This window comes from Apis mellifera, linkage group LG14 (assembly GCF_003254395.2).
Source record: "Apis mellifera strain DH4 linkage group LG14, Amel_HAv3.1, whole genome shotgun sequence".
Taxonomy (NCBI): Eukaryota; Metazoa; Arthropoda; class Insecta; order Hymenoptera; family Apidae; genus Apis; species Apis mellifera.
Genome location: NC_037651.1, coordinates 6,809,485 through 6,832,035, shown reverse-complemented (window position 1 = coordinate 6,832,035; position 22,551 = coordinate 6,809,485). Strand labels below are relative to the sequence as shown.

The 22,551-nt window shown below is 25.8% G+C and overlaps 2 protein-coding genes and 1 long non-coding RNA gene across 16 annotated transcripts in view; 2 read left to right on the top strand and 1 right to left on the bottom strand.

The window, feature by feature from the left end:
* Positions 1-169: 169 nt before the first annotated feature.
* LOC100576983 lies at positions 170-1,566 on the bottom strand. Of its 2 annotated transcripts, none has more exons than XM_006563005.3 (3): positions 1,397-1,566; positions 768-1,064; positions 170-698 (listed from the first exon to the last, which is right to left on the bottom strand). In XM_006563005.3, exons 1-2 carry the CDS (start codon positions 1,536-1,538, stop codon positions 775-777), a joined length of 432 nt encoding a protein of 143 aa, XP_006563068.1. In that variant the 5' UTR covers positions 1,539-1,566; the 3' UTR covers positions 170-698; positions 768-774. The 2 variants fall into 2 exon arrangements, with proteins under 2 accessions (XP_006563068.1, XP_003250194.2); XM_003250146.4 differs by having other exon boundaries at positions 768-1,058; positions 1,397-1,556.
* A 354-nt stretch (positions 1,567-1,920) lies between these two features.
* LOC409902 (liprin-alpha-1) overlaps positions 1,921-22,551 on the top strand; it is a 31,869-nt gene continuing 11,238 nt past the window's right edge. For 5 of the 13 annotated variants that reach the window (XM_026445223.1, XM_026445215.1, XM_026445214.1 and 2 more), the window contains exons 1-5: positions 1,921-3,761; positions 20,941-21,042; positions 21,131-21,295; positions 21,593-21,667; positions 21,757-21,852. In XM_026445223.1, the coding sequence (XP_026301008.1) occupies positions 3,513-3,761; positions 20,941-21,042; positions 21,131-21,295; positions 21,593-21,667; positions 21,757-21,852 (687 nt within the window). In that variant the 5' untranslated portion in view covers positions 1,921-3,512. Of the gene's footprint in view, positions 3,762-14,096; positions 14,207-17,562; positions 17,596-20,471; positions 20,496-20,940; positions 21,043-21,130; positions 21,296-21,592; positions 21,668-21,756; positions 21,853-22,551 lie in introns of those variants that run through there. The other 8 variants (XM_026445216.1, XM_026445221.1, XM_026445219.1 and 5 more) reach the window with 5 other exon arrangements.
* LOC102654519 lies at positions 7,827-9,776 on the top strand. Its single transcript, XR_409590.3, has 3 exons — positions 7,827-8,109; positions 8,513-9,159; positions 9,343-9,776. It is a non-coding gene; the product is annotated as an uncharacterized LOC102654519 (long non-coding RNA).

Sequence of the window (22,551 nt, the reverse complement as noted above, 5' to 3'; positions counted from 1 at the left end):
ATGAAAAAAAGAAAACAAAATAGAAAAAAAAGAATAAAAAAAAAAATACTCTATGAGATCTTATTTTTGAAATGTATTAATTTGTAGGAGATTAAAAATAAAAATAAGTAAGGAATAAGTAGATAATATATTTTTTTCATTCAAGATTTTTTTTCATCTTAAAAATGAAAAGAGTTTAAACTATTTATTTTGAGTGCCTTTTTTTTCATAATCATAGAATTGTACATTTATGTGAACATATTAAAACAAATAGAGATATTTTAAGGCACTTGCTCCTTTTCCGATATATAACGTAATAGTTTTTTTAAAATTTTCTTCGTGAGCATAGAGAGTTCCTTAAAAAATTGTAATAAACATAAAAGGAATACTATCTTTTATTTGGAAAGAATACTATAAAATGTTCGTTGAGCTTGTTAAGTGCACACGAAAGGAACCTTGCTGTTTATTCTTTTAATTTTTTTCTAATTTCTTCTGCTATTCCACACATCTTATTATATTATTTCATGGAATACTTTTTTTGATATAAAACAAAATTATTTATCAACATACTTCTTGAAAATCATGCAAGAAGTTTGAGATTTCTGGACATATTTTTAGTTCGTCTTCTATTGAATGCAATAGAATACATTCAAAGCGAACATCAGCACAATTTATTACTCATAAAATTCATTAAAAGTTGTTATAGAGATTTGTCCATTCTGCAAATTATTAAGATAGTTAAAAATTATTGAAAAAAATTGAAATATACTTTCAAAAATAAAAATTACCATTTCTTTATAATTCTGTATGATGTGATGGAAATTTTTTCAGAACTGCATGATAAAGATTGTAAAATGCATAAAAACTAACACTTAAGATGACGATCAATGCCGAGCCAAATATCCAAGATAAAAAATGACCATCTATGATATCCGAGGTCTCTTTTCTCTTTCTTGCGCTAATCTCGCCCAGGGTAGTACCTTTTCGCTCTTCCATCAGTCTTTTCATATTCGCTAATTTCTCACGCAGTTCATCTACTGATTCAGCGATATCTTCGATTGAATCGCCTCCAGGTAGATCTACAACTTGGCCGAATAAAGTGTAATTCCGAGAAATAGAAACGTTCAAAAGCATCATTTAAATGTAAAGCAAAAAAGTGTTTTGGAGAAAATAAAAACTTTCCATTTTAAATATATTTAAAAAAAAAAATATTAATAATTAAAAAGAAATATAATTTTTTTGTTATTCATTAAAAATAATATTTAAAGAGATACTTAGAATTTAAAAAATTGAAATATTTATAATAAAATACTTTTTTCTTTTAACAAAAAAATATAGAAATCTTTTAACATTTTATTAGGAATGATGTAAGTTCTATTTTTGAAAGATATTTTGAATTGAAGCTATGACTACTTACCCGTAGCTCCTGGCGTACAAGTATGTGTTACTGTTTTCATGATGCTTGCCTCTATCTCTTTTAATTGTATAACTTGGTCCAGCATTCGACACGAAGGTCGGTATTGATTATCCAGCATCCTACTCTGTAGCGCAGTCTCCATCTTCTGGAAAATTAAGCCTCTCCGATTTTTTTCTTTTTAAGTCGATCAAAATTATCATATTAAGTTATGGTCAATTTTACTTAAAAAATTAATGCTTCTATAAATTTTAAAATTCACTAGAAATTAAATTTAAAATAATGATCTTCTTTATAGGAATACATTTTTTTAATTATTAAAAAATGGATTCAAGTATTAAAAATAAAAAATTTTGGTTTAAATGCCCTGTACATTTCAATATTTATAATATATATTTATAGGTTGATTTAAATAAATGAAGGATTTTTTAGATTTTTTAATAGTTACTATTTTTTAATATTTTAATAATTAAATAGAATCTATTTAATACAAATTGTACATATTTGGAATTCAAGAAATTAATTCAATTGTCCCGCGCTTTTAAAATTCTGAAATTGTAGCGCTACAAGTGATCATCGATCTTGTCGCAATTTGCAAACACGGCTAAAGAAAGTCGTACGACATTCGGGCGGAGTCGGACGCACCTTCGGGGACGAAGGTTGACGTCACGGCGCAAAATGGCCGCCGGTATCGGAAATGGAGTAGCATAGAGGCTGGGCGGTAGGAACGAACTGTAGGTGTGTCAGTACTCGGCTTTTCCGCGATAATGCCATCGAAATGCCGATTGTTGCACGCTGACTTGCGCCTCGTGCATAACTTATACGTACGATCGGAATCGTTCCGTTGGCCGAATTTTCGATGGTGATAATAAATTGTGAAATAATCGGCGAGGCAAAATAAGCGGTGTTCCGAACTCCCCTCGATATATATCTTTCCTGAAACGAAATTTTTTCTGTTCATAATTTACTTGTGTTACATACATTCAATAGATAGGATGAAATCTTGTCTAAATAAAATCGAAGTGAAAAGTAAACGGTAGCCTGTCCAGTGATCATTCTTATACTGTTCACGGATATTTCACGAATGTCAGACTCATCTGCCCGGCTCCAGAAGAGAGTGCACTGTGAATATTATCTTTGTGTCGAATTGTTTGGATTGAATATTAATTTACGTTTCTAATAAAAAGTGAAATGAAAAATGAAGAATACGCGCGTTTGATCAACGTATAAGAGATCCAAGAGTGCGTAATATAGTGTATGTTCATGATCCTATTTGTGATCTGTCAAAACTGACTTAGCTATCTAACAATCGTACATATATTTATAGTGAAACTATTTGTATCAAATCTTCCTCTTATGAATTGATTAATTTTTTTTAAGGAAAATATTCTCGTTGCCTATGACTGTGTCTTAACTGCGTATGATCCTTCACAACGACACATCGATTGATTCCCTTCCGTAAACAATATTTAATAGTTGCTAAGAATGTATTGTCCAATGCTGAAAACGAGATATGAATTTGAATCATGGTGAGAAAGTGACCGAGCGAGTTATGTTGAACTTGGAACTGTTAAGAGATTATTCGAGCAATGTTTCTGCCAATAGGTATCAGTTAACCAAACATAAAAAAAGAATGATTTCCATCCTTCACAGAGTAAAAATTACGAGAAGCTAATCTTCAGGATTTTAGTATTTCTTCTGGTTAAGCAATATACTCTTTAAAGAAGATAACATTATCAGGATTTTGGCGCATAGATGTTGTTAGAATTATTAAAAGTGTGACTGAAAGAAAAAAAATTACAAATTTTTAAGAAGAATTAGAAAGTTTCAAAACAAACAAATCAGAGAGAAAGGAAGAGAGAAAAAACACATCCAAACAATGAAACTGACTAAGAAAATGATTAATTAAAAAGTTCAAGACAAATTAAAAGGTACATATATATATATACATATAGAAAGCGATAGGTGGCTTTCGTTGTCACTGGCGCGCACGCGAGTGTCCATATTATATCCGGCGCGCGTGTTTGTTTCTCATTTTGTTTCTTATTTCTTATTTGCGTGTATATTTGAAGTGGAGTTTCAGTGTGCTGGAGGGTGAAAAAATAGTAGGATACACAAAATGTGGAATATGATGTGTGACGTGATGCCGACTATTGCGGAGGACAGCATTAGCCAGCGAAGTTCGCAATATTCTGGTGAAGATGCGAACTTCGAGCAATTGATGGTATCAATGCTTGATGAAAGAGACAAACTGGTGGAATCATTACGCGAAAACCAGGAACGGTTGCAGGAAACGGAAGCACGTTTGCAGGAGGTCGAGAAGGAACGGGATTCATTGAATCGTCAATTGAACGCTAATATCCCTCAGGTATATCTTAATAGTTTATAATTGATTCTTAAACGTGTAATATATGTATATATTATATTCATATATATATTATTTATTTATTGATTGAGATCCATAACATAATTCTTTATAATTTTTTTGATAATAATGAAATTATTAGAAATTTTTATAACAAATAAATAACAACATTCATGATATATGAATTATATGTATAATAAAGAATAATGAAGCTGAATTAATTTAAAATAACTACATGATTGGTTCTTTTTTTTTTCAAGAAAGAGATTTATATCTAACTGGATATTCAAATTGTATTATTTAAGAATTAACTATATTTATTTTTTTATTTTTAATATTGATCGATTTATATCTTGATATTTTAATTATTTCTAAAAAGAATCAAATTGATTAATAAATTATTAATTGTAGTTGGTATATTTGATCTACGAATTGTTAAATATGATTTACTTATTTCATATATAAGGTGTGAAGAATAAATGATTGAAACGTGTTTTGAATCGAATAAATAAAATCGTGCTATATTAATATAAAATATTACATAAAATATTATAACAAAAATGATTAAAGATCTGATTTATGAAAGATATATTTCCTTTACAATTTTATAGAGACTTTTTAGATTATGTGTGTACAATTTTATTATTTAATATAATAATTATTATTTCAAAGTAAATTGAATTTTATTTTATTTTAATAAAGATAATTTTATTATTTGAAACAACGATATTAATCATTAATCTTTATTATTAATTTATTATTATATCATGTGATTTCTTGATCTTAACATATATACAAGCATTTATTACCCGTTTCCATTTCTTCGTTCTATTGCTCAACCTAGATAAAGAATAATTTAATGATGTCATAAAAGAAGATTATAAATGCACGTGGGTGATTACATGTGTTAAAATTCATGTATAATTCTTTATGATATTTTAGTATATCAATTAATAAAATTATGATTTGAATCGATACTAATAAAACTGTTTTTTTTAGCAAATATAATGATTGAAGAAGAGACGATTTTGATATTATATATAATATTAATGATATACATAAAATAGATTTGGTTTAAATTCAATAGAGTTAGATCAGCACGTTGAATTTGTTACTTGATTAACGGGAAAGTATAGATCAATATTTGTATCTGAAGATACAAAGCCAAATTCTTTTTATCATAAAAATTATTTAGAAAAATTACTTATTTCATTAGTTAGGATTTAATTCGTTCATTTAATATATTCCTTCATAAATTTTTTCAATAAACATAACAATAATATATTTTCTATTATGAAATATTTATAAAAGCGTGTTTTTTTAATTGCACAATATGAGATCGATTATAGATCTGTAATTACCGAAGCTTTTATCTAATGATTATTAGAAATGTTTGACAATTAACACGTTATTTTATATCACAAAAGATAGAAAGAAAAAAAGATAGAATAGATTAGAATTTAAAAAAGTTTTGTTTTATTATTGTTATCTTGAAATATAAAAATTTAATTTGAATTATCAATTAGATCCGAATTTTGAACTTTGTAATTAAAGAAATTTTGATTAAGCTAAAATTATTTAGAATATGATTAAGGGATTGTATATAATTTTTTTTAATTTTCTATATTTCATCATATATTATTATGTAAATAATTCATAATTTTCTTTTTTGAAGTGTTCCAAATATAAATCATATATTAGAAATCAAAGAAAGATTGTATTTTATTTTTTTAATATAAGAATATTTTTATTATAGTGGAATTTTCATATAGTGTAACATAAGTCTATAATTATTTAGTAATTGAATTTATTAATTCAAAGTTATTTATTATATCAATATATATCTACATATAATTTATTTTGATTCACGATTATGTGAAAATAATTTTGATTGTTTCGTACGAATTGATTCTTATATTTATCATCAAAATTCTCATAAAAGAATAACTATTAGTTATTGTACTTAATTGTATATAATATTCATCTATAAAGTATATATATATATATATATATATATATATATATATATATATATATTACATTAGAAAATATTAGATTAAGTCAATTAAAATTGAATTAAATTGTTGATATAATACAACTTTAATTATATAAAATAACAAAATTTTTTATAACATTATATATTCAAATTTTACTATTTATTTTTACAGAAAAGTAAAAATTAAAATGATTTTTAATTGAAAAAATTGAAAAAAATATCAAAACGAATATTCTGGATATTAAATATTAAATAAAGATATCAATCAGATAAACGAAGATATTGATTATTTGAAAATAAAAGTCTAAAAATTAGAAAAAGAAAAATGAATTGATCTTTTAAATAAAAGGCTAACACATGGGAATTTGTCATATTTCTTGGAAACTGATTAAGGACGCAATATTATGCAGTTACTGATTGCAATACTTATTTCTTTGACTATTATACATACAGAAATTGTTCATTTTTTTTTTGTACGGCTTAAAAAAAATTAGAAGAGATGAAAGTTCGAATAATTGATATTCTTAAAACTGAATTCTATGAATGTTTCTTTTTATATAATAATAATATAGTTTTACTATTTATTAATGAATTATTATAAAGATAGATATAATAATTTTAATAATTTCTTTGTATTTATTATTTTTCATTTCTTCTTTATGAGATGTTTCTTGTTATAATTTATTTTTTTTGTAACTCTAACAAAAAATTTGCAAATAGTCTTTTTATTGATTGTCAAAGAATTATTTTTCTATAATCAAATATAAAATGTGATGCATATCCGAAGAAGCAATATTATCTATTTTGTAATCCAATTCTTAGCTGTATATGCACATAACGGTAAACCGTCGGAAATGCACATAGATCTCGATATAAAGTCGTAGGTGGTATATGTAGGTGCGTCTTATTCACCTATTTCTCTTATAAAATCTTTTCTATATTTGTGGAATAAATTTAGAGATAAAAATCTTGTCATATTAGCTTCTTTTCTTTAAACAAAATATAATATAGGATGATATATAATATAAAAAAATATAATAATGTCAAACTTCTGATTATTAAAAAATATAATGAAAAAAATATAATAATAATATAGGAAATTGAAAATTCTGTTATGATATAGCGATTTTGCAAGCAATTTTATTATAATAAATATATTTGTCGAAATTATAATATTAAATAAGAAAAATAAAAAAAATGTAGATTTTCCAAACATGCATCCAGAAAAAAATTTCTTGGCAATTATTTATCGAATTTTTGCTGCGGATGAAACGTGACAACTTTCTGCAGAGTTTGGCAAGATCCAATAAAAATCTGTATAAGCTGTATTGACTTCGACAGCGCATTATCTTACCAGAGGTAGCTTTGAAAATATACTGACTTTATCATTTAATTTAATCTTTATTCGTTGAATATCATTTGTATTTTACAATATTATTATATATTTTTTTTATTATAATACCAAAATTTTATTATACATATTTTAATCAATATTTAGAAATCAGAAGTTTGATATTAATTTTATATTAGAATATAGTAGAATAGAATATGAAATATGAAATATCATAGAAAGAGGAAATATAGTATTTCCTAGGCTTGATGATAATGATATAAAGAATTCTTATCATCGCTAACTTTTCCATATCTCGATAAGTGCTCATTGAAATGATAATATTGCATAGAAAATTCTACATAGTATGGAGCATGCCGAAATTTTTGATTCATGTTAATCATATATTTTCTAATATTATGATATTTTAATCTATAATTATTAGTATTTTAATCTATAATTTATTAAGTCATTGATAAATAATATGATTTTTCTCCATGATAATCTAATCCAAAATTTGATTTCAATATCATATGATAATATTCAAATATTAATTTTAGAAATTTTTAGATTTTTAGAAATTATCACTGAAGATATTATTCATCAAAACTTTTGCATGAAATGTGATTCACAATTATACATTTTCATACATATCATCGAATATTGAAAAATTGTATTTTAAATAGGTCGTCTTTATTTCAATGTTCATTTTTTCCTTTTTTTAATTTTAGATTTAAGAAAATCAGAATTCATTTTAATGAATATATTTTAAATTCGAGATAAATTTAAAATATATTAAAAGATTTGTTTCGGAAGAATATTTGATCACAGAGATCATACTTTTTTAATCTCATTTATCTTTTTTTTTTCTTTTTTGAAAAATCATCGTATGGAGAATCTAATAAGAATATAATACATAAGGAGAAGAAACACAATGTGGAGCATCGATATATCCATGAAATAAGGGAGAAACCGACAGCTATATCGATCCATCCGTCGCCCGATTGGCTTTTATGTACACGCCGGTATATTATACGGGGTGCTTCTAATAAATCGTATAATTGAAAATCAATTTTACTGATAAATAAACAAAAATAGAAACAAATCATTTTTTGGAAAATTTAATCGATAAAAGTGAAATCATATTGTACTTTTTTATTGCACTGATCTTCATACGTAGAGAAAAAAAAACATCATTTATTTATTACGTATATTATATAATAAAAAGAAGATTCGCTGATTAATTAAATTTTTATTAATAAAATTTTTTAATTTTAGATTGAAAAAAAAGTTACAGAATTTTTTCTCAATTAAATTAAAAAAATGCAGAGATTATTGACAAATTTATGATGATTGTATTATATTTGCATGCGTCGAGTTCAATATTGTCGAGTTTTCTGATCATCCTTTCGTATTTTTTCATGGCAGAATTTCGTTTCCTGCACGACCCAATGGCACGTATTTCTCAGACAAGGGGCAAAAATGAAATGAGAACGGATAATAAATGAGAGCTGGAAAGAGAAACGAACCTACGATGACCTACTTTCGTTATAGTTTCATTAACTATTCTCATTTACAAATAAATTTGTGAGAAAAAAGGAAAAGAAAAAAAGAAGGAAATGGAAAGAAGCGACTTCGATTACAAATGACATTAAATTAGTGTTTGCGGACGTGTACCAGAAGAATAATAGGGTTACTAGTGATCATAATGAAATCTCGTCTAAGCTAACGGGTCATAGTTCAGCGAGGTCTCTCAGAGTTTGTAATTAATTGCGATTAGCAATGAAACATCAAAACGGTGCCGATAAATTAACAATGCCATCGGTGCAAAACCAGTAACAATGGATTAATTTTGATTGTTGCAATTTATTGAAATTATCAGATATATTGATGTAATAATAATATCAAATATATGATGTAATAAGATCGAATTTGATCATTGAAATAATACTGATAATTTGTAACTTGTGATAAAACCAGTAATATTAATTCAGAACCAAATCATATTCATAGATTCAAACCATAGAACCAAATATTTATATGGAACCAAATCATTTCGGTTTTAACTTTTTTAGGTTTGTTGATTTATTTTTATTTTCTTAATAATAAGTTATAATTGAATAATGATATAAATTTTTTTTTCTTTTTATATTAAGTTTTTTTTTTAATTTATCATATTTTTAATAGGTTAAAGCATAATATATTTTTATTAGAATACCTTCTGATCTATTTTAATTACTGTTTGAATTCTTTTTTAGATGAAATTCTATAAATAAGGATAAAATAGTAGAGGAAAATACGTGAAAGATGAAATTGATCAGGAGATCGATAGGAAAATGAATTATTTTGTTCAGGAGGGAATCTGAGTTATTCTTGAGATGGATCGAAGTTTCGTTTAATTTTTGAATGATATAGGGTGCATAAAAGCGAAGAATTCTCTTCTCATGATGGGAAATTGTTCCTTGTGTATTGCAATTGCGGTCAGTCACTTGTCTCGTCATTAATTTCACATTATTACTTCAATGTGCAATGTATCGAGTGCACGTTCGAACAGATTATCGATTCTTTCGTCGTATATGGCAAATGACATTGAAACATAGATATATACTTATAGAAATATAGTAGTAAATATCTGGAAAATATATTTTATATTTTTTCATATATTTTTATTTTCCGTTGATTTTATATTAATTAGTTTTATATTATTTCATTAATTAATTTACAAATTTCATAAATGAATATAATATATATATATATATCAAATAGTTAAATTAAATTTTATTTAAAATAAAAAAATATACTTGTATTTTACATATAGAATTTTATCATCAAGGAATAAAAAAGATTCTTTTTAATATTGGAATTATTAATTGTTTTGATATATATATATTTATATAAATACTCATCACTCTTTAAACATATGTCATTTCAATTAGATTACTATAGACAATTTTAATACCAATTTCATTTAATTCAGACTCTTAATGTAAATCAGACAGATTGAATTAAATTGAACTTTTAATATCTTTAATATCTCATCTCCTCTTTTTCTTTTTTAAGTTGTAAGTACTACAAAATAATATTGTTATAGTATTCTTATAAAACTTAAATTGTAAATAATTTCTTTTATTTTCTTTTCAAGAAGCAATCACTTTTTTGTATCGATTAAATCGATTAAACGAGGTCGATCAGTATAATGATTGAAAACCTACATCAGCTACATTGGTTTTCCCTTCTTCTTTTTCATCGTCGAATTGAAAGGTGTTGAGTATCAGGTTGTTAAGTGGTAGCTAACAACTCGAATTCTTCAGTATCGTCGCTTCGAGTTGATTAGCAAGAGAAAATCGAACACCTCCACCAACAAACCTCGTAAAACATGTTTGCTAATTGATTCGCATGTATTTCAGATCTTTCTTAACTAACAGACCTAGCTTTGAAACCCTAAATTTCTCTCTTTGCTCTTTTTTAAATAAACAAAGTATTTCCTTTCCCTTAATCTTTAAAAAATTATTTAGAAAAAATTACTGAATTATATAATTCAATATTTAAATAGATTATATATGATTTATTATTTATTAAATATAATTATTTATCAACTATTTTAATATATTTATTATGAGGTAGATTTTACATTTGTTGGCGGTGCATTGTGTTCTACTTGTATAAAGATTGGGCGTGGATATCGTGATGTAATGTGTCCGGATTACAAGTTACCTCAGAGCAATTGGAGTACGAAGGGCAGAGTCACTCGAGCGGCTCATATTACGTGATTTTTGCTTCTATCCTTCCGTGATTTTCATACCAATTCTTTTTCTTCTCGTAGGTTTTTAAACTGCATCGAAATACACGAATATCTTCTTTACGGTGATCGATGATCTCTTCTATTCTGAAAATCAACCTGATCGAAGAAAATTCTTTATAATGCATGGTATTAATTTATTATTATTTATTTTACTTTATCTTACATTTTGATATTTAATATATTTTTAATTAATTTTAATAGGAAGAGAAAAAATAAGAATTGAATAATTAGAGAAATAAAAATGTGATCAAATTTTTGATATTTTGTTTGAATAACGAAACCAGTTATTTAATCCAAAATAAAAGAATAATTGCCGGATATATTTCTTTTCCATATTGAGATTATGATGATTTCTAATAAACGGAATAAAGATCGTATCAATACTGATTTAAGGAACAATTATAAGCAAAGGGTTAATCGAATCTTCAACCTATACAATCTTGAACGGGATTGCATTATCATCGGTGTATTTATCCACAAATCAGTGCCAGTTTTGTCGGAATATTACAGCATTATTTGGAACGATCCTGGTGGAACATTGTCCGGAAGAAAGGGTTCGCTGCCAAGCATGCTTGGAGCGATCTCGAAGCTGCGGCAACGCGACATAAAGACCGTTTCATTTGTAATACTGCGGAAAGTTTCGTCCTGTCTAGCACAGAAAAGACTAGAGAGAAGCCTAAGGTAGAAACTTTCGAGGGTGGAACCTTTTTTCTCTGTCTTTTTTTTTTTTTTTCATTTTCTTCTTGTTCTTTTTTTCTCTCTCTTTGTACTTACTCCTACACTCATGCACATATATATATGTATACTCCACGATTGAGCGAAGAAAAAACTGACCCGCTCGTACTTTTGGCGCGTAATGCTGGCCAGGAGGTTGCAAAAAACTGCAGGCGCGTGCAGCGGAAGTTAGGGTGCAAAAGGGAGTAAAGAAGGAGTGAGAGAGGAGGACGTAGAGGCGAGGCGAAAAAGGCGATTAGGCCGTCTCGACTCTCCGCTGAGAAAAAATGTTTCAGGGGTGAAATAGTTTTGCGATTCCTGGGAATTCTCATTCCCTTTTGGAGTTGCTGCTTTTTTTATTCCTTTCCTCGTATTTTTTTTTTTTTTTATTGATTTTTGCGAGAAATGTTGTTGTTGAGTGAGAATCATTATTCTGTTAAATTACATTAAAAAAAATCAATTATGTGAATTGATATAATATTATGACAAAATATAATGATTCGATGATTAAAAAACTAAATTAAAAAATTAATTATATTTTTATTTAATTATCTACAGAATAATAGATATATATGCAAATAATATAATAAATTCAAAGTGATTTCTTGCTTTTTTCAATCAATCATCCATTATGCAAATTAAAAATTTTTCTATTCACCATTATCTTTATCTCGCATCGTGTAAAAAAATCAGTCCTCTTCGAAGTGCTAGAGAGAGGTTCAAAAGAGTCTCCCGGGAAGTTTATTGATTCCTAGCCGAATAGGGCTGATTATTTGGTCCCAGAAGGCAGGTAGAAATCGGCGTAGACGAAGATCCGGTTAGAAAATCGGCGAAAGGACGACGAAGAACGAAGCGATGATATCGAGATAGGCGCGGTATAGAGAGAGGCAGCACGGAAGAGTTTGGGGTAAAAATTTCTAGGACGAGGCGAACGGGTGCAATGCACCGGTGTACGCGATATACGCTCGACGATCAATAGCCACCCCACCTTACTGGGCCGGCGGCGCATGAATGAACCTCGCCTTTTACACACTACTCGGTAGTAGTAGCTCTCTCTACTCGCGCGCGCCGCCAGCGAGCTGCAACGCCGCCGCCTTCGGCCGTGTGCAGCGGTTTTCAATGCCTCTCTGAACGGTCTGAAGCTGAATCTGGATGAAATTTAATCAACTAGGTGATTAACATGAATCTTATGTTTGCCAAATTGGAAACGATTAATCTTTTATTAATGATTTTTCTTTTGTAGTTACAGATTTTAAAATTGTGTTTTGGAATAATGAATGAAGAAATAAAAATAGAATACGTATACGTGGATGGAATTTCATATTTAATTTGGATTTGAAGTTTAGTCAAAAATTAAAATTCATTAAGAAACAAGAATAGTATTATCATTGGTATTATCATTTTAATTTTCAAAAATTTATATTAAATTATGATTATTTCGTATTCAATATAGAATAGTTTCAAGCGAGTAAAGAATAGAAAGAATGAATATCGGTCCCGTTACAGAATTGGATGGAGTCGGCATTCATAGAAAATTCTTATACATACTATGAACAAAATGTGACCCAATTTTTCAGATTCCCAATAATCGGTGCCATATAGCCGACCTATCTTCTTTTTTACTCGATTCATCACTTGGTTTTTCCTCAACACTTTTGATTTTTTTTTTTATTCTTCCATTTATTTCTTCAATATTTCGTTTTACGGTATACTAATTTTTAAATAATAAAAATTTTTTAATATTCTTTTATGCTTTTTTAAATTGGCTATTATGATTATCATAATATTAATGCATTCTTTTCAGATATATAGATTGAGAACCATCTGTTTAAAAAGTGTATTTGCAAGACACGATATACAAGTACGTGCAAGCTAAATTCATCATATTCTATTGTAAGAATTTCTTGAAAAACATTTAAAAGTTATAACTAATGTGCAATCTTTTATTTTCTATTTAATTTTTTATTGACGAAGAACTTTGAAGTTCAAGTTTTATGACATGATTTAAACATAATATATTAAAATTAAAATATTAGGATCTATATTTTACAAATGGATCTAAAAGATGGTAATCTAATCAAAAATATAAACGATGTCAGATCAAATGGCATTATGTTATATAAGTAATCATATTTTATTTTATTTCTTTGGATTTACTTGTACTGATTAACCCTTTTGCATGTAAACCAATAGAATTAATATTCTGTGTCACTGAGTCGGAGAAGTTCGAGCTATTGATTTCCCTTCACATTCCTCGAATCTGTCTGTGTATTGGCATTGACGATTCGTATGATATCTGTTTCTCCATTACCTCCTCGTAATTACATCCCTTCAGGGACGAATATTTTAAACTTAGGAATGGAAGGATTAATTTTTAACTTGTAATATTTCTCATCGTGTAATATTTTCATGTATTATTCACATTCTTTTCTATATATTTCTTTGAATTCTCTATCTTTAAAAAGATAGTTAATGTTACAAATTTCTATAGATAAATTCAAGATATATTATCTGGAAGTTGGATGAAGGAACTTCGTATTTGCACAGTGACCAAGTCAAACAGTAAACATCTGGTACATATTATACTCCTCTGGAAACTGTTCGTTGTAAGTTCTCCAGCAAATAGAACTATATTTTATGAAAAACACTGATACACTTACAAAGAAACATTAGAAAATCGCAAACGAGAAGAAGAATCTTTCATTATTCATCATTGTTTTATGAGCAAATGCTTTATGAGCATAAGTAATTATTAATATTATAAATTTATTTATTATTAGTTATTTAATTATTTATATGCAAAAAGTTATTATATGTATAACTTAAAAATCGATTCTCTTAATAAAAATTTACAGAGATACAAATAAAGATAAGTACAATTATAATCGATCATTAATCGCAATAAAACTAGCGATTAAATCGTCGATATTTATTTTATGAAAAAATTAAGTTTCAAAATAATTTTGATACAGAATCAAAAGATCTTCGAGAAACAAGGAATCTATTTCAAATATCTACATTCAGAATGTTTTTTATAATTAAAACTTTTAAATTTATAGAACGTTCAATAGTTCAAATAAATGTATCAACTTTATATTAGTTAAAAATCGCGATTTTGCGAGATATCATGGCTTATCTATCACTTTTATCTGACACGTTTGATTAAAGAAGGAACGTAAGATTGGTATTTGTGATCTGCTGTCGTAACGTCCGCTAGATGAGATGCGTGGGTAAATACTTTCCTTTTCGTAGGTGTTATTAAATAAAATATGCTGTTGTCAATCATTTTAATATGTATTGAATATTATTTTCCACTACATTTTCTGTACATTTCTAATTATTAAATAATTAGTTATTCTAAAAAAAAAAAGAAAAGAAATTGTCATGAATTTCAAGAATTTTGTAGTGTGCAATTATTTAATTTTTATATTATAACTTATACATAATTTATAGATCAAAATGTTATGGTTTTCTAGAAATTTAAAAAAAATTTTTAATTTTTAATATTATAATGTAAAGTTTTTTTGGGATTAAATTTTAAATTTCCATAATGATGATGATATAAATTGATATAAATTTTTAAAATGATTGATAATAGTAAAAATATTTGAAATATTTCTTTTTGTTTTCTATGTTTTCTATGTTTATCATATTAACTATATATAATTATATATATATATATATATATATTTTTCAAGTTTTATATTAGTTTTTCTAATTTTACATTTACATATATATAATAAGTGTTTGTAATTTTATTTAATTTTTAAATTAATTAAATTTTAGAATATATAAATATTAAAAATCTATAATTGACAAAAGAATCGGTTATATGTAATAATCGATTGAGGAAGGATATAGATCGTAACTCTGCTTCACGTGAACGTACTTTAAATTCGCGTATGAATGAAGCCATTCGCGTGCAGTGATGATTCAGATGGGGCCAACGTGTAAGAGTGTATTTCACCCCTTCTCATCACACCCTCTTCACATTTCTTTCTCTTTCTGAATCACTTTTATCCGACTATTTGTTTGCATTCGTTTATTAAAACATGTTGGCCTTTCTTTTTACCTTTTTATCTTTCTCTAATCCAATAAGAAATTTTTGATAAAAATTATTAAATTCAACTTACATATATTTCACTACATAATCTTGTTATAGAATATTAAGTAAATATTTATGCTGCTTTTGTTTTTTATTTCTAGATATTAAAAAAATAAATGAACATTGATGATAAATATTTATATTTAATATTTTTCTTATCTTCAAGATATGATAATCTATTAATAAAGATTGGATTATTATATAAAAGTGGTTGAAAATAAAATGATGGAATACTGTAAAATTACTAATTATGAAAGAAAATTTCTTTATCTTGAAACACAAGATTATTATCAACTCACGTAATGAAGTGACGTTACTCATTATTATGCAGGTATTGCGCATTACATGTTTCCAGCTCATATCATTAAAATAGTAGTACGACGTTATAGACAGAGAAATTCCTTTGCTGTACTAAATACCTCGTTTTCGAGAAAATAACAGATAATGTTTCTTCACAGATGATTCTTTTTTCTTTATTGTCTTTCATTTCTATCTATGACCATGTTAATTATATTTAATTAGTCAGTTTGAAGTGAAATTTATATATAATCAGAAAAGTTAATATTTCTAAATGATATTTATTTTTGTATTCCATAGAATAATATTTAATGAGCAATGTTTTTAAATGACAATATAGAAATATTTTTATGATAAGCAAATAATATAAAAATAAGGTGAAACAACATTATGAATATTATTTAAAAAATACTCAACTATATAACAATAATAATTCTGATAATAATGATTAAAGAGAATAATGAATTAAGAATGTTATTTATTATTATTAATGATTAATATACATTTTATTAATTGCATTTCTCTTCTTTGCTCTCTGATTCCTATTTCTTTTTTTTTCTTTTTTTTTTTTAATAAACCTAATCTTTTTAAAATTTTACTTATTTGGCAAAGTTTCAGAGACAAGATTTTATGTTCGTAAACTTTAACTACTCGATAACATCTTCGACACTGTGTTGAATGTCACTATTTATAGGTTCCCATTACAACTCAAGCAATAATCGAGTTTGGCTTTCGTCTGCATCTGGCACGTTCAGCCTGTTCTCGTTCCTTAGTTCGTGATGTCGTTTTTCTTTACTCAGGATCTCACTATTCAATACTTTGTGTTCTGTATAATTAATGAAATTTAGAAGAATCTGTTTGTTTATATAGTAAAAAAATTGTCAGTGAATTTATTGAAATTTTCATTTTATTCTTTTTTCTAAAATGGATGTTTATGGTAGTATATGGTTTGATTTGATTCTTTGATTCTTTGTATTAAGAAACTTGGTCCTTGTTTAACAATGAAGATAAAATTTCTTTGTATAAATACTCTTTCTCGTTCTCTGACTAAATATAAATCGCGAAGTTATTAGTGGAAAGTTTATAGGTTTTTGAACCAAAAGACTCCTTGCTGTGATGGAAATATAGTGTCGTGAGATTTATGAGTACAATCTGTGTTTAAAAATTTCTTGAACCTTTTGTCATAAATAAAATTAAAATATGACGTATAGAGAAACTGTGAAATGAATATTCGAATCTAAGAAAATAAATTATTTTAATTTTGAGTCAAGATTAATGTAACTCTTAAATTAATATATATTATTGTGTTTACAAAATTTTTCTAAATATTTCAAAACTAAACTGTAGAATTATTAAAAATTTTTAAATCAAATTGTATTATATATAATTAAATTATATACTTTCAAATTAATAATAATAATAATTATCGAAAAAAAACTTAGTGATGATTCTTAGTAATTCTTAGCAAGCCAACAAGTTTGTCATTTTGTTAACAACCGTTAGAAGAATGTTGGAAAATAGGACGTGCAGTGTATATAAATAAACCGATGATTGTATATTCAAACATCAGAAGAAATGAACGAACAAATTCGGGTAATTATAGTCGACAAAAGTAGAACGTTTAACCGAAACGCATAATTAAAACTCGTTACGAATGAATTTAATTATTTTTGTGAATGCCAAAAAATTAAGAGGAATTATCTTGTTGAATTATCAAGAATTTTTAAAAGATATTATAAACTAGATAATAAACATAATTATCAGTAAATACAGTAAAATATGTAATAAAAATTTCATATTAATCAAACTTTACATAATAATTTAAAATATTGGACCATCAATTTTACATTTTTTTTTCTAAGATTAAATATATATAGATAAAATTATATTAATTATAGTAGAGTGTTAATGTTTTAACTTATTATTACATTTTTTATATACTATATATTTTTATGATGTATCTACCACACATTTAGTTTTAGAAAATTATAAATAATCTCACATTAATGATCTTATATTATTTTATATAATTTTTGATATAAGAATAGATATAATAGAAACTAATATCAATACTATAATATATCAAACTTTTAATTTTAATGAAAATTTATATATATAAATAATATATATGAAAAAATATATATAAAAATAAATATATATGATATTAAAGAAAGTAATATTTTTAATAATAATTATGAAAAACATTTATGCATAAGTTTTATAGAATTAAATTCAAACTCGAATACTATTATATATTAATTTTACTTGCTTCTGTAATTTATACAAGCAGAAAAAAAGTGATGCTATTTACAATTAATAGTAGAAAGTATTTTGTAACGAGTTTTAAGTATTATTTCTTTGCCAAGGAAAATATTTTATTGTAGGTTTCTTTTGTATTCTGTTAATAAGTATAAAAACATTCAAAACATTCAGATTCTTATAAAACAATGGAATTAATTAAAAAAAATTAAAATCATAAAAAAGGTAAACACTTACACATTTAGAACATTCTCACGTTCTAAGTTTAAATATACTACTATTATTAATATTTCTTTACTTCGATATTTAAAGTTTCTATTATATTTCAAAAACTTGCTATTGAAAAAATATTTTATAAAACATATTGAAATAAAATTTTAAATTAAAAATTAATTTGAATAAAAAAACATGTTTTATCTTGTCATGTTATGTTTATTATATTTTAATTCTTTAAATGAAAGAATTAACTTTGAATCAACATTAACTTACAACTTAAAATTAAAATTTATATTCTTTTTATTTTAGATTCAATTGTTTCAAAAAAAAAAAAAAGAAGATTCAAATAATCGAACTATCTCATGCAAATTACCTTTTAAAAAATGCAGAAAACCAAAAAAAGAAATAGAAATTGTGGCAAATAGTAGACTAATGCTGATCGGTGCATTTATCGATTTTATAGTGCTTCACGATGTTGTCGTCGAGAATACACTATCAGAACAATGATAATTTCTACACGATATCGATTATATAATATGATGCGTAAGATTGGATTTAAATTTGTGTGCAGATATACATTTGCGCCTATTATGAATATGGTGCAATATATTATGAGAATTATGCAGTTACATAGATTTATTAGAAATGCATGATCTTTATCAAAGCATTGATTCTGATTATAATTTACTTTTCTGATCTGAAGAAAGAAAAAGCATAATTCTTGTGTTCATTTAATTCAATGATAGAAATCAGAGAATTAATGAATAGAAATCAGAGAAAATTTTAAATTCTAAGTGACAAGTCTTATTTTAAATTATCATAAGAACAAAATTTTGAGAAAACTCAAAATAAATTCAGTTTAAAAGTAATCGAGATAGATTCAATTAGATTTTTGATTTATTAATTTTGAGATTATATATCTTATAATAAACTTTTATAACTTTATAATTTTAGAATAATTTTTTCTGTTGTTCTTCCAAGATTATTAATTTTTTTATTTTAAGTATTCTATTCGAAAAATTGTCTATTATCATTATATGTCATTTGTATGGAAAATTTATATTATTTATCATTTTTAATCATGCACGTATTAAATTCGTCGTCTTAATCATCAATAAAATTGTAAAGAGTAAAAGTATTAAATACTTTTTCGATGAGATTTGTCTTAATATATAGAATTATATACATCTAGTATAAAGACATTTAATATAAAAAAATTCATTTTAATTGCTAATATAAGTTATTGAAAGTTATGTTCTTTTAATTACAATTTGTTGCACAAAGAAAAAGAGAAAAAAAATTATGATTTCTCTTTGTGAAGATCTGAATGAATCGATTTAGACTTATTGACAAATATGATCGTTTATCTTTAAATTTTTAAATATTAAATATTTGGATGAGCAGGAATTGCATTGCTTATTCTGTCAATATATTAATCGATGAATAACAATTAAATTGAAAATTAAATATTTATTTTCGTACAATGATATTATCATATGTTTTTCTTACGTGAAACGTTTTACTTTATAGATTTTAATTGATTCTTTATCAATTTTTTATGCACTTTTCAAAATATTTTATATTTGAATGTAAAATGTAAAAACAAAAATAATATGTCAAAATGTAATGATTGATTTAGTTAATTATTCAATATAATTGTGCAATGTGCAAACGCATTATTATTGAAATTATATATTTTTTGAATTTTCTTTTTCTTTTTTAAGATATAACTATATACTTATCTTTTGATATTTGATTATTTATTGATATTTAAATATCAATAATTATTTCAAGTTCCATAAAAGTTGCAAAAATTTTGCAAAATCAAGGACAGGGTTAAAGACAAACATAAATTTGTTTGCTCTTTTAAAGTATATAGAAGCTATCAATGTTATTTCAACAGGGAAGGCCATATCGATCGTAGTAGCATTTATAAATAAAGATTTAACATTCTGCTGGAGTGTCGAGCGGAAGTAACACGTTCGAAGGCGTATATAAAACGTGCCTGAATGAAAAAGGTGAAAGTGTAGTTTCCCTATCGAGATTCTCACTGAGACTGACTCTGGACCGTTTTGATGTTTATTTCTTCAAAAGTCTACACGATTTAAGATCACTTGATCACTTAAAATAACTATTTTTGTTCAATCTATACTATCTCATTGCAACTAATCAAAAATATCATCTTCATTATTTTTTGAATCATTAAAAATGACTTTGAAAAATTTATTATTAATATAATATAATATAATATAATATAATATACTTATCAATATATATTCTTTATAGGAATTCTTTTTATTTATTTAATATTAATATTTATATATAATAATATTTTAATTCTCTCGTTATTAAATATTTTTATTTTACTTAAAAAAATAATATCTTTTATTATTTGATATTATTCTATGAATGTTAATAAAATTTATTAATGTTTAAGTAGTAATTTTTAATTTTTAATTCTAGGATTTCTCTCAATTGACGAAAGAGCTTGCTGCAGCCCGCGAAAGTATCCTAGAAAGAGAAGAAGAAATATCAGAGTTAAAAGCGGAGAGGAATAATACCCGTGTACGTAGAACAGTCCATTAGTGCATTTTATAGATTTAAGCTGATACTTGTTTCTACGACATTGCTCATCAAGACGATTCTGTTGCAGCTTCTGCTCGAGCATCTGGAATGTCTGGTTTCCCGACATGAACGATCGCTTAGGATGACTGTAGTGAAGAGGCAAGCCGCTGCACAATCTGGAGTATCGTCCGAAGTTGAAGTGCTTAAAGCTTTAAAAAGTCTGTTTGAGCACCACAAAGCTTTAGACGAGAAAGTAAGAACTTTCTGATCCATTGTTTGACGACATTGACACATTGGCAACCTTGAGGGAGGATACGGAATCGCAATTCCTGTTCAGCCCTGAAACTGGTACTCGTTGCATTTCTAGCGAACCAAATAAAAGAATGGTGAATTGTAAATTTGTGTAAAATGATCAAATGCAACGATTCACCGGTTGAAAAAAATACATATAATCTATTTCAAGATATGATAATCAAAGCCATAATAATTGTTTACTGAAAATTAATGAGAACATAAGAAATTGATTTTTAATATGATGATTAATTTTCAGGTACGTGAACGCTTACGAGTTGCATTAGAAAGAAATACAAGTTTGGAAGAAGAATTAGCTATTACCAAAGAAGAGGTAAATAACTTATATATTCTTAAAAAACAATTATATCAAAATTTAATTTGCTAATAACAAACTATTTCTAATATGAATGAAATTTGCAGCTCCAACAATATAAATTAAGTGGACCTGCGCCTAAAACTATAGAAGATAGGCCCAAGGAAAACGGACAGACGGAAGATAGTCAACAACAAAATAAGGTAGCTAAAAAATAATTTTATATTGCTGCACATCCATGTATAATGCACTCCACAAATATTTCACGTACACTGTTCCCTCATACTTCACAATCACTTCATCATACATAAAGAATTCATATATATATATATATATATATATATATATATATATATGAAGAAAGATGTTCGACATGTTTGAACGTTGTCAATTGTATTTATGCGATCTTTTCACTATGCATGTTCATGGTTTTAATATATTTCACTTAGTCACATTGTTTTACATAGAGTGATAAAGTTCAGTTTTTGCGTCATCAGATCCTCTTGTTCTCTTTCTTTCTATCTGTGAAACGCTTCTAATCTCGGCGTTAGATATTAATCAAAGTTATTGGTCACAGATTTTAGCCTTTGACTTATTAACGATTAAAAAATTATATTCTATATCATCACATTTGATCATTAATAATTCTCACATATCATAATTTAAAACAATAGTTTATTATCAATTATTTTATTCCATATTTCATTCAAGTTTTATTTATAATAATTTCAATTTTAAATCATAACATTTTATATATCAATCAGAAAAAAATCATATGATCATTTCTTAACAGAGTTCAAATCTGTACCGATAAACTGATCATTTGTTTGCCATTCATTTCGATCGTTGCATCCATAAGAATGCATTCGCAATAGCGTGTACAGTAGAGGTTTAGTCACGTA